General features: G+C 38.2%; 1 protein-coding gene across 1 annotated transcript in view; it reads right to left on the bottom strand.

Moving 5' to 3' along the window:
* Nucleotides 1-13,904, bottom strand: part of LOC120534664 (zinc finger protein 850-like) — an 86,303-nt gene that overhangs the window by 36,787 nt on the left and 35,612 nt on the right. The window contains exons 4-5 of the mRNA XM_039762255.1: nucleotides 5,452-5,878; nucleotides 1,604-2,300 (exon numbers count right to left, since the gene is read on the bottom strand). Coding sequence (XP_039618189.1) covers nucleotides 1,604-2,300; nucleotides 5,452-5,878 — 1,124 coding nt within the window. The remainder of the gene's footprint in view (nucleotides 1-1,603; nucleotides 2,301-5,451; nucleotides 5,879-13,904) is intronic.

Here is a 13,904-nt window from a genome sequence, read left to right as displayed (position 1 = left end):
GTCCCAACTTTTTTGGGATTTGTTGACACTGTGAAATTTTGAATCAACATATTTTTCCTTTAAAATGATACATTTACTCGGATTAAACGTTTGATCTGTCATCTACGTTCTATTACAAATAAAATATTGACATTTGCCATCTCCACATCATTGCATTCAGTTTTTATTCACAATTTGTTTAGTGTCCCAACTTTTTTGGAATCCGGTTTGTACACAAATTACACAGTACAAGTTGAAATAATCTCCCTCAAGGTAAATTTGAAACAGTAAATTAATCAGTAATTGAAACTGCATAGAACATTTCTGTTTTTAGAAAGTTAACTTCAAAAAAAATCACCACTATTTTCTAAATGGGAGTTTAGGAAATTCTGAACATTTGAACAGAGTTCACTACTTGAGATATCTTAATACAAAGTGAAATTTCTTTCATGAATAAGTGAACCAACTTTCAACCAAACACACCCACTTGCTGAGACATTTTATTTATTTTAACGTGGAGAGACAGACTGACCTGACAACAAAAGTATGTGCAACAACCCTTGTAAGACACTTTGAAGAGAAATAAGAAAAACTGGTTTAAGATTACATGACTCAAATTATTTCCCACTGTATCTATGGTCAGTTGTCTTTTCTTTTTTCTTGGTGCAATGTTTTTTAAACTCGCTTCTGTTGTCTACAAAGTTGCACTTGCCATCAACACACAAGGCTGGGAAGTGTCTGGCTTGTCTTCACTTTTGCAGAAAAATCGCTTAAGCTTAATAACTGTTTTTGTTTTTTTTTTTAATTTCACTGTTGAATACATTCTGTTCATGCCGGATCTTTTGAGTGCATCAGGTCAGCCTGAAATCCAATGATCATTTATCCATAAATGGTAGCTGATTTTAATCAGTCCCATACCTTGTTCAGATCTTGAGATGTAAAGTTTTTGATCGCAGGGATTCTTATATATTTTCATTTGAGAATAAGTTCCTTCTGAGGACATTCCACTTTTGGTTGTGTGAGTCCATTCGTATATATTTTCTTATGTCCGTTTCCTCTTTTTCACTTATGTACATTTTGGCATAAAATGCAACCCTTTATGAGGTGCCTCATTTTCTCTTCTAACCAGATCTTTGCCCATTCTACTCTCATTGGTTCTTGATCGCAACCTTTTTCTGAGCATTATTTGTTATTACTGCAAGTACTGTAATCACTATTGACATATTTGCTTTCTTTCTTTAATTATTCCAAATAGAGAATTAAAGTTTGCATCAGTTATCTTACCTAATCTGGATGTAAGAATTGCTTTACAGGACTTAAATTTTGAGCAACCCCTCCTGGCATATCTTTTAGTTGGTAATTCTGCATTTGTTACATAATTATAGCAGCACATGATCTCCTCTTCAGCTTCATTTAACCACTCTGTTGAGCCTTGTTGCTTTGATTAGTTTCACTGTGGCCAATTGACTGGACTGTCACAACAGGGGTGATGGTACTGTGCTATCATTATTATCATTACTTAACCAAGGGCCTTCCAATGAAGGTACTTATCAAGACCTGCACAGATAGGAGGGATACTTTTCACTTCTTCCTCCATTTCTTCTTTCTTCACCTGCCAACTTACTCCTTCAGGACTTCTTCCTTCTCTTCTGTGTGAACTGTATTGTGTCTCTTAAGACTGCTCATATGCACAAATTGTTTGCCACATTCAGAACAAGAATAGGGCTTTTCTCCTGTGTGAATTCTTTTGTGGCTCTGAAGATTGCTTCTCCGAGAAAACCCTTTGCCACATTCAGAACAGGAATACGGCTTCTCTCCTGTATGAACCCTATTGTGTCTCTGAAGCGTACTCTTGTCAGAGAACTGTTTACCACATTGTGAACAGCAATAAGGCTTTTCTCCCGTATGAATTTTTTTGTGGCTTCGAAGTCCGCTCCTATGCGTAAACTGTTTCCCACATTCAGAGCAGCAATATGGCTTCTCTCCAGTGTGAATTCTAGCATGTTTCTGAAGAGTACTCCTCTCAAAAAATTGTTTGCCACATTCCATACAGCAATATGGTTTCTCTCCTGTGTGAATTCTTTCGTGACTCTGAAGAGTGCTCCTGTTACCAAATTGTTTGCCACACTGAGAACAGAAATATGGCTTTTCTCCTGTGTGGATTCTAGTGTGGTTCTGAAGAGTACTTCTCTGACAGAATTGTTTGCCACAGTAACTACAGCAATATGGCTTCTCTCCAGTGTGAATTCTCTGGTGTCTGCAAAGATTACTCCTGCGAAAGAACTGTTTGCCACATTCAGAACAGCTGTGAGGTTTGTCTCCTGTATTAAGTTTAAAAGAAAAAAAATACAAGCTTATTTTCAATCCACTGCACTATTAAGATATTAAGTCACAACGTTAAATAAATGCTGGATGAAATTATGATCAACCTCTTGTAAGCATAAGCAATTTGAAAACATAGGTTGCATATGGTAAGATATTCAACTTGTTAATTTTGCCTTCTGTATTTCAGCTTCTCACCACATTAACACAATCAATGTAACCAAGAAATAGCAAACTATAAACTTTTAAAGGTTTCAGTATGTTTTATACACACAATACAACTAATAGAGTTCAAGCGCAAAACCGACATGTTACCCACATGAAACCAGTATAAGATGTGCATGAAATCAATATAGTACATACACAAATCCATTGTTAGACATGCACAGAACACAAGCCAATACAGTTCATATGCAAACCGATAACATGTGCGTGTAAACCAGTGCATTTCACTCAAAAACTAATACATTTTCTGGAGCCAGTGATGTACACACGAAAATTTAGTTCATATACAAACCAATGATATGCATTTACAAATGGATATACTGTAGTTCTAGCACAAACCGATAATATACAGACACAAACCAATATAGTTCATATGAATGAAACCAGTATTGTACGCACGCAAACCAATTAAGTGTGCATGCAATCTGATAGTAAATATTCATTAACCAATACCACATGTAAACCAATGGTTTCTGCACAAAAAATATATGATTAATGGCCTGTTTGTCCCCTCATAATATAGAGCTTTCTAGTACTATTGCGTTATTGTAAGCACAAGCAATGGACCTTCCTCTTCTAGCCTGTTGAATGACTTAATGTCTTGTGCTTACAAACTTCATAAATAAAATTATTCAACAAAAATTCAAAGATAGCAAACAGTCAAATGATTATTAGAATCATTTGGACAGAATTAGCTGTTAAATCAATTAATTGATAAAACAGTTGGCAGATTAGTCATATACATTGTTATTAGCAGCTCCAATGCATTTGTATATACTTTCTAGGCTGGAATACTTTTAATGAAATAAAACATGTATTAATGATTAATTAGACATAATATCAATACATGATGATCTATTTTACAAATATACACAAATCCTCATTACAATATCTATCACCGCACATTCATGACATCAAAACATAAAAACCACAACATCAGCACATAAGACTTAAAAATGAAATAATTAGGAATGAAAGCAGTAATTACAAAATTTTTGTCAAACATGTGATTAATGCTGCATGAGGTTCAGAAGATGAGCAATCACATCTTGTACACAAGTAAAATCTTCTGTCCTGCCATTATACCCACTACACATATTGATTAATGGGGCATCTTATTTCTCACTCATTCATGCCACTGCTGCTGACAAAACACAGTTCCTGTACTCTCTTAGGAACATATGAACAGTGTAAACCCTCTTTCTGACATGGAGTGCTTTAAGCCAATGAATTATTCAGCAGAACTGTGCCAAAAAATGCTGCTTGGGACTCATTTATAGTTCTACAATAGCAAAGTTAAAATAAATAGACTAACTGCAGCCTTTTATTTCATACCTTTCATGTACAGACAAGTTGAAAACAAAACAATTGTAGGTCATGAGACAGATACATTTCTTTGACATTGAATTTGCTGAGAAATTTCGAGATTTTTTTTAATATGTTTTGCATGAAAGATAAATGCAAAACAATACTCTGTTATATTGCTCATCATCTAATAATCATAATTTAAATTCCATCCATCTTACTACATTTCAAAGTTTCTTATAAAATTCAGCCCTATTTCCCGTAACCCTTAGGGCAGATTTATACTTCACGTTCAGAACGCGTGCGCGCCCGCATCATGACTGCCACGCGTTCCCAGCGTTCATTTCACACTTCCTCTGAGCAGGTCCTCAGAAATTAACGCAATGCGTGCGTGAGTTGCAGTACCAGCAATAAGTCAGGGGGCGCAGTGTGCTAAAAGTCGGAACATGACGTCAGAGTCTCTGTTTACTATCTACATGTGACAGAAAGCCTCTATGCAGATCCTACGGGGATCGATGTGCGCGCTTTGCTGTTTGATGAATGGTTCAAAGTGGTGAAGCAAAATGCCGACATACAGATGCATTCGTGGTGCTTTTATATTCAAGCGTCACATATTCCCGATCGTAATGACATTTTGCAAGTCTCACATACCATCTTTTGTGTCGTCTTTTTTATTTTTGCAACTTAACAACAGTAACATAATGTATAGCGTTATATTTGAACCACTAAGAAAAAAATAAAGGACACGGTGAAAACGTGTATTTTGTGATTAAAGTGGACATTTCGGCTTTAATCTCGAAATGTCCACTTTAACCTCGTAGTTTACTTTATCATTAAAGCAGACCGTTGTAAACGTCATCCCAGTTTTTAATCGCTACGAGCTTCTTGGACCTGACAGCAGCGGAAAGCAGCAATAGATCGCCACACAGAACAAATTAAATGTATGATATTCCAACTCTCTGCACATTTAGAATCTTTAGATTCATACTTGATATCACTTTCATGATGAAATGCATTAAAGTATGTATGTTACATTTTACATATAATTTTGTTTAAATAATGAATACTGTTAATTACACACATGGGGGTGACACGGTGGCGGAGCGGTAGCACTGCTGTCTCGCAGGGAGTTATGTTGCTGGTATTTCCTGCTTGTATTCCACACTGTGCTCCGGTTTCCTTCCAAAGATATGCAGATTTGGGGATTTGGTGCCGCTAAAATGACTCTCGTGTATGTGTGTGCTTGTATTCACCTTGCGATTAGCTGTGGCCTCGTCAAGGGACTGATTGTCACTCGTGCCCAATGCTTGCTGGAATGGACACATCCCTGGATTGATGGATTTAATCAATAAACATCCTTTTCAGACATATTGCGGTAAGGTGTCATCAGAATTTAATAGGTATTCTAGGCAATTCACAACACAGAGAAGCCGAACATGTTCTCACCGTGATAATATCTCGCACTGCCACCTGGTGGATTCCTCCAGATTTACGTAAAGTATGTGCGCAAGTATGAACACTACAATGCTTGCGTAGCAGGAGCGTCCGCTGCAGCATGCGTCGCGTGAAGTATAACTCCGGCCTAAAACTTTCAAATAGCTGTATATAGCTTATACTTACTTTCTCCAGACTTATTTTTATTTGGTAGGTGATTTTCCCGAGTTCTGACAGATGAAATGTCCTCACTTTTCTTTGTGTCACACTGTAATAATTCAGACTTCACCTTGACAGAAGGCTCCAGAGATGAACAGCACTTGCTTTCAGAAGACACTGACCCAGTCACCACTCCATCTTGACATTCATATTGAAAGTTGTCTTCCTCGACACTCTTCACACTTGTCTGGTTGGGAGTCTCAATGCTGACTGACTTATCTTCTGCCTCTGCTTTAATACTCACTGACCTCAGTTTGCAGTCACCATCCTTAATGCAGCGACTCTCCTGGTTAGGGTGGGATGACTCCCATTCACAGTTCTCCTCCTTAATAGTTACAGTCATTATCGCCATGGTATTTATATCAGTCTCACATGTCTCCTCTTTCACATCCATCTACACGTTACAGTAAATGGAACCTTTTAGTCCTCTGTGGGGGAAAAAAAAATGTATGGTCATTCCATGGAAAGTGAACAAAACAACAGGTTTCAGTTGTGCTAATACAAGTACAAAGGCTTCTCTAATAACCAATTAGTGGGGCGAATGGCTGGGACGTCCTGGTTATGGAAGGATAGGGGGAGAGAGTACTTCCAGGACAATTTCTACCCAAGAACAAGAGAGGACAGCCCCCTTGGTTTCCAGTGGGGCCATGGATCATGAGCATGGGAGCTCAATCGTGTTGGGGCCCGTGACCACATCCAGGGGGCGAATGGATGTTTTCAGGGCCCTATTTGGCTGCACTTCTGCCACAACTGGAAGTACAGCTAGAAGAAGCTCATTGGGCACCTGGAGTCCTTCTGGGTGCCCTATAAAAAGAGGCCAGTCACCAGAAGTCAGCAGCCAGAGTTGGAAGGAAGAGGACAAAGCCTCTGGAGAAGTGGAGCCGGAAGGACTGGCGGCAAGAATGGACTGTGTCATGCTCTGTGGTTTGTGTGCTGTGGACAGACAACACTCTGTAAATAAACCGTGTGCTGTGTGGCAATTGGTGTCCTGCCTGTTTGTGTTGGGGTTATGGTAGCTGTACGCACCCTGGGCATCACACCACTTATGCACAGTTTTTTTTTTTTCTTTTCTTTTGCATTATCGCGCCTAAATTACATACCAAAAAATAAACAGTTATTACTCTGTTTTATGTTATAAAAGGAGCTGCAAATAGCTGAAGAGTAATGAGTACAACACTTCACTTTTTTAAATGAAAGTAATATGATTAAAAACCTTTCTTTACACCAATATTAAATATATACAACACAAAAAAAACTTTGCACTTTAGGGATTTCTTTTCAAAATAATGGGAATTTACAGTACATAAAGACATTTTATGATGCACATCCCTGGAATAAAGTTTCTTTTGTGCTCCAATCTGTACTAGGGTTAGATGTCACATCCAAGAGTATTGCAAAACTATACTGTTTTGCACAAGGTGTCCCCTTTTTTCAAAATCTTTCAAAACAATTACTGCAGTTGCAGCCATATTTTTGTTTATAAAAAAAAAAAAGTCTATATTAGCCTACAGTATATACACAGACACAGACACACTCTATATATCACTCTTAACTAACAAGTAAACAGTTTGTAACTATTCTGTACTCATCCAAACTTTTATTTTCAAAATTATTTTTCATGACATTCTTAAAACACTTTCTGTTTACCACTAGAAGTTTAATGTTTTCATTTATTTATTTTTGCTGTTGTTGCTTTGTTCTGGCATTTCATGTGTGAAATAGATTAAGTACTGTGGCGGATGGCTGGGGCCCTTGCCTGTCCAGGACGCCTCGATGATGGAAGGACTGGGAGAGAGACAATACCTCTCCCAGGACATGACATGGTAGCCCTACCTGGGGACACCTAGACAGTTTTGGAACCCTGGACTGCAGCACTTCTGCCACACGTGGCCAGAACAGAATCCGGGTGCATCTGGAGTGCTTCTGGGTGCCCATACAGCATTTCCGCCATACCAGAAAGTGCTGCCGGATGATTGTCAGGAAGCACCTGGAGCTCTTCTGGGTGCAGTATAAAGGAGGCCGCCTCACTCCATTCAGGGAGCCAGAGTCGGGAGTAAGGAGACAAAGCTTGCAGAGAGGAGTAGAGGCGGCAGAAAAAAAAAAGAGAGAGAGAAAGAAAAGAGACAAAGGGACTGAGCAATAGTATTGTTAATGATGTGTGTGCTGTGCTGTAAAGGCAAGGAAGAAAATAAAAGTGAGTGTGCTTGGACTTGTGTCACTGTGCTCGCCTGTGTCGGGGTTGACTTCCACAGTACATACATACATTTTCATACCAGTTTCTTCCAGTGCTGGATTATTGAGTAGGGACAAACCCTTTGCTGGCAGCACTGGGCAGGAAACACCCATGGACAGGTCACCCCAGAGCTAATCACACATACACCGTGTTTCTCAGCCACTTTTGGGTCACAGTTGGAGGTCGGTGTGTCACGAGCACATGAGACTTGTTCACGGTATTGCGCTCATATTCTGGATACGGTGAGCACGATTAGAAATGGGATAAAAAAAAAAAAATAAATACTATGCGGTGCTGTTCATCCTTTTAATGGATGAGGCATGGATTAAATTATACCATGAACAGGGCACAAGATGAAACTGCCCTTTTTCCCCTCATGTGCTCAAGACAAAAACGCATACTGTGTCTGTAACTGACAAGTCAGATGTTTCTTTCTATTTTTTTTTCTTTTTAGTCATTCTGGTGTGTGTTCAGACCATTGTGTGTATTTATTTGCTTGTTAAGTGAGCTTCTGAAAAAAAGTCCAATTTCCCACTTGTGAATGACAAAATGTTATCTATCTAATTAAACTGTATGACCCATTTCCCTTTAATTGAATTAGGTTGCTCTAATTTAAACCAAATATGTATATCTAATGTAATAATAACAGCACTTAAAATACATTTCGCAGCAGAAGGATTCTGTACAAAACATAAAAAGATAATAAAAGTAGATTATAGAAATGACTAAGCAAATAGTTAAGTTTTAAATCTATTTTGAAAAATGGTCAGTAACCTGACTTCTTTGAGCTACTGAAAAAGAGCAATTGACATGGTTAGAGGTGAGACACAGATGGCTCTCTCACCCAAGGTTCTCTGCCTAGTTTTAGGAATGGTAAGCTTCAGATGATCGGAGTTGGCAGGCTGGAATAGGGGTGCGCGATCTGACGATTTTAGATTATGATATAATTTTCAAGCAATCGTACAGATAGTGATGTTTTATATTCTTCTAATACAGTAGACCCCCGCGAAGTCGCGATTTAGAGTTCGCGGCCTCAGTCATTCGCGAATTTTTCCTTAGAACCTATCTAATAATTGTCAGTGTAAACCGCAAATATCCTCCGCAATTTTTATGGCTTTTTTCGTGGCAATACTGTACTGTAGAGAGAACAGGAAGCAACTGTAGAGGAAAATGAGGGCTTGGGATGGTGAAAGTAGCCAATAGAATTTGAAACTGCAACTCCCAGCAGTGGCTCTGATTGATCTTCTGCTGAGGATGCTGGATTTAAGCATGGATTTTAAAAAGGGGGCCGGTGACCAAAAGAAAAATAAAAAGTTCACATTTTTAAAAGTTTTGGAATTTGTGTTTCAAGTTTCTATCTGTCTGCCTTCTGTTGGGTTATCTGTACTTATTCATTTTGTCCTGGATCATTTCATGGTTGGGGTCTGGATTGTCTGCCTGTGTACATGAGGACTGTAAGTGGATTCATGGCCATCCTGCAAAGAAAGGAGCGCTCCTGAACCTGTCCACCTGTCTTCACTATTTCAAGAACTAGCGGTAGGACTATCTTAACATTCTCATTTAATGTACAGATCCCAGGACTATCTTCATCGTTACATTTCATCCGTTGCCATTTTTCATGATTTACTGTGTGTGTTTTGTTTGTGCTTTGTTGTATTTAATGTGTAATCGGTGTAAGAGGAACAGGGGTGGTATCGTTGTTTTCATTACATTCTGTATTTGCCGTTTGATTACTGTTTTGCTTTGTTTTTGTCTCTGTTTTTTGAGTGCGTGCAGCTCAGGCCAAGGCTGGGTGCGTCCCTGGAATCTCCACCATAAAAATAAGCAAATCGCCGTCTTCTCGATGATGTGAATCTTTGCGGCACTGGACCACTACAGTGTTATTTATTTCTCTTCCTGCTGATTGACTGTGAAGCATCTCCAGCTGAGTGTTCTTATGTTTTCCGTTTTGTTCCTCTTAACCCTTAAACCGCCACAACCGGCTATAATCATTTCCCAGTGCCATTTACGAGCAGGCAGGAGCTGATCAGTCAGTGACATACATTCGTTCAGCAGCCAGCTCATGACCACTGGCAGCCTCTTGTGAGCAGGGGGGCTGAATGCACCCCTAGAAGACACGAACGCTCCACAAAAAAAACCCTTTTAAAAAACACTGATAGACTACATTCACATTGCTCCCTTACTTGTGGCTGCTCTGTCGTGTGATATGCTTCTCGCACGACACAACGCTTACTTAAAAGCCTGAATAGCACCTGTCCTTTTTGGCGGATTGCTTTGTTTACCTCTCCTCCCCCAAACATCCTCTGCTTCTGTTGGGGGTCCCGCTAATGTTGTGCTCCCCTATGATATTTGTCTATTCTTAAATCGAGAACTAACTGTATAATGAGCTTGTTTAACTTCTGAAAGAGACATTTTGCTTGAAGTGTTTAAATAAAGTTTCTGTCTCTACAATCTCTTGTGTTTCTGTGCAATTCTGTGACCCAAGCATGACACCCTGCAGCCTGTCCCTGGGATTGAACCACTGCACTAGACTAGCCTGCAAGCATCAGCGCTTACCTCTGTGTGCTCGCATGCAGCCAGTTCAAGCGCAGTTGGCTCAGTGATTTACTGAATTTCATCCAACGGCTCAAGTTGCACCTTGTACATATTGTTCCAGTAGTTTTTTTAAATAGTCTTTACAATTCAATAGCAATGTGTAAAATGATCAGTGTTGTAGTTACTGTGATGCTCTTTCCATGAAAAAAAAATGTGTTCCATTAAAATTTCACTTTTTCTTTGTTAATTGGGACGTTTACTTATAAAGTGCAGCAAAAAAGTATTTGGTGTCCAGGGATGGATTAACCCCAAGTATGTGGCAGTTTAAGGGTTAAAACCCCAAGATGCCACCGAAATGCCCCGTACCTTCTAAGGCTTCTGGAAATGAAAACACACTTGCATGAATTACAGTACATATAGCGGTAACATCGGTATTTTACATTCTAGCACTGCGGGTGACATATTAGTATGGTACTGTACAGTATACGGGTTTACCTTTACATTCTTTATTTTTAGGTAATGTATTAAGTGGAGTTTGACATTAAATTAAAGTGTTTTGGGGGCATACTTAGGGTTTAAACTATAAAAACAGGCATTTTTTTAACCACATCCAAAATTTGCGGTTTTTCACAATTCGCGGGTGCTCTAGGAACGTAACCCCCGCAGACTGTGGGGGTGTATTGTACTCAACACTGATGGATCCATGCCAAGTCCACAAACGAACAGAATAATTTCCCATCATGACTGGTCAAATTATATCATGTGTCCCCACCACGGCTTTCTTTCCTTTCAACTGAAGGAACATGCCAGTCCGGTCAGTACAACCCCACTCATCTGTATCTCGCGTGGTCGCAAAGCATAAACATTTGTCGTTGACCGATGCATTAGAGCAGTCGAAAAAATATGATAAAAGAAGCAAACTATGGAAAGAGTTGGCTGAGAAGCTCACATTCTACCTAGCTAACGATATGGTACCACTCCAAGCTGTAGACAATGTGGGTTTTAAGAAACTGATGCACACTTTAGAAGCACGATATGATCTTCCAAGTCACAAATATTTTTCTGATATGGGCATTCCCCATATGTATAGTGATTTCCAACAGAGGGTGGCGAAGCAATTAAAGAATGGCACATTTTTTGCAATGACAAGTGACTTATGGTCCAGTCGAACATCTGAGTCGTACCCGAGTCCGAATGCCTGGCAAAAAAGTATCTTTGTATCCTAGCAACCAGTGCACCATCAAAAAGAGTGTTTAGCACGGGTGGCAGTATCATCACAAGTAAAAGGGCTACTCTGAAACCCCATATAGTGGATCAATTGATTTTCCTTGCCAAAAACCTGTGATTGTGTAAGCAGAAAATCATTACATCTGATGTAAACTGAATGTCAACTTAATTTTTCATGTTAAAAATATGTAACTAAACTGCCTGGAGTTCAATTAGCTAGTTTAATAGCATAGTGAAGTTGTTAGTACCTGAATTTAAAATAAAAGGTACTGGATATTTGATTCTTCACCTGCTTCTACCTCAAAATCTACTTTTCTACCTCTAATTTTAGCTGTTTGTTACTCTGTTTTGGTTTACTATGTTAATTGTATTACCTATAATGATTGTGAAACAGTCTTCTGGCAGTTATAATGTTTACATTTAAATACATTTTTTTAATCTGTTTTATGGTTATGTGGCTGTTGATTCCAACTTTAAACTGAAAATGTAAAACATTTTTTCATTTTGTGTGAAACTGCCAGAATTTTAAAAGTGCACTTGTTGATATGGGTTATATTTATGTTATCTGTTAGCTGCTGATTATGATTTCAGAATTTGAAAATTGCCTTTGATTACATTTTATCATTTCTAGAATTATTTTCGTATGTAATCTATTCACTTAACTTAGGTCTTAATGAGTCCAGATATTCTCTTAAGTTTATGCCACACTGAAAAGAGAGATCACAATTCGGATCATGATTTTGTGTTAAAAGGATTGTGATAAGATGTTTCGGAAAGATCGCCCACCCCTAGGCTGGCACATACATGTGTAAAAGATTAGAGAGATAAGATGTATCTTGGTCATTTAAGGTTTTGCAGGTTAACAGAAGTATTTTAAAGTGAATACGAGACTCCTTCCTTCAAAGTTGTTCTAATATCTTCCCAGGGCTGTGTGTAAGTAAAAACTCCAGAGGCAGCGTCCTGAACATACTGCAGATTGTTTAGAGCAGACTTTGGAAGACAATACAATACCACATTACAGTTATACAGCCTACATGTAATAAAATCATGGAGTAAGTTTTAATTTTCTAGATGATAAAAGAAAATGTTCACTAATTTGTTGTGCATGTGGAACAAATAACAGGTAAGAATCAAATGCAACACCCAGACAGCTGAAGACTGAAAAGAAATCCCATCATTAATGTGAAATGACCCATCTTTGTCAACTAAAACTTACTTGCAATTAACAGTATTTTTGTTTTTTCTCAGTTTAATTTCAATATATTAGTTATTGATGTCATGCAAGCAGGCAGTAATAGCAGGATGTGGAAGGAATTTAAATTTTGCTACATACAGCATATCTGGGTTTAACCAGTATAATAGTGGCATTCCAGGTCATGGGTATGAATAATATGACGGAAAGGGAGAAAATAGATATTAAACAGTAAAGGCTCCAGATCTGAGCCTTGTGGCATATGCCGACTTACGAGTACTGCAGGAAAGTTATAAGGTCTCAGTACAACAAACTGCTGACCATTTGATAACAAAAAAGACTTGAACCAATCTAGAACAATGCATATGGAGTGACTGCAAATTGTCATGTGATTCTACTTGAACAAGTGTATCATCCACAGCACCTCTCAGAACTTTGGAAAGAAGGGAAAGTTGAAAAATGGGCTTGTAATTAGCTAAGCAATCGGAATTTGGTATTAGGCAGACTTCCTTTAAAATATGTGTAACAGCAGCCATTTTTAAAATAAAAGGTCCAAATCCCAAGGAAAGAGAACTAGAAGAGGACAAAACAACATTCTTGTATGTGATATAGCCATGTGGCTCACAGGAGATTAATATTTTTAAATCATCTTTATCACTTTGCTATATATATATATATATATATATATATATATATATATATATATATATATATATATATATATATATATATATATAAGTTGAATCAATAGTGTGAAAAAAAGAGAAACAAGTAACTTGCTTACTAAAATACAAGGAAGTCTGAGAGAATGATTTATGAACATCAGGTCTGATAGTATTAACACAGTTTGCCTTATTTAATTCAAAATTAAGAGCCACATTTCTGTCCATAATAATATCTAAACATTTTGAACTAAGTCCAGGACTGAAGAAAACAGCAGAATTATGATGAGCTCGGGTACATTTTTATAAAGATAGAGTTTGTATTACCAGATGCAATTATTTCTGAAATGAAGGATTTTCTTTCAGAGGCAAGTGCCTCCCTGTATGCTTGTTGAAGTGCTCAGAGTGCCTTACAAAGCACCTCCTGTGCATGTCTCTGGCCTTTCAAGGAAAGCTCTTCCTCAGAAGAGGGATGAGCAAATTTAACAATATGTGATTTAATAGGAGCTACAGTGTTTAGGGTGGAAGATAATACAGCATTATAGTCTGTAATTAGATCAGAGGTTGAAAG

This window comes from Polypterus senegalus, chromosome 8, assembly GCF_016835505.1.
Source record: "Polypterus senegalus isolate Bchr_013 chromosome 8, ASM1683550v1, whole genome shotgun sequence".
NCBI lineage: Eukaryota > Metazoa > Chordata > Cladistia > Polypteriformes > Polypteridae > Polypterus > Polypterus senegalus.
Note: the sequence above shows the minus strand (reverse complement) of the source record. Positions and strands in the feature narration are given on the sequence as shown.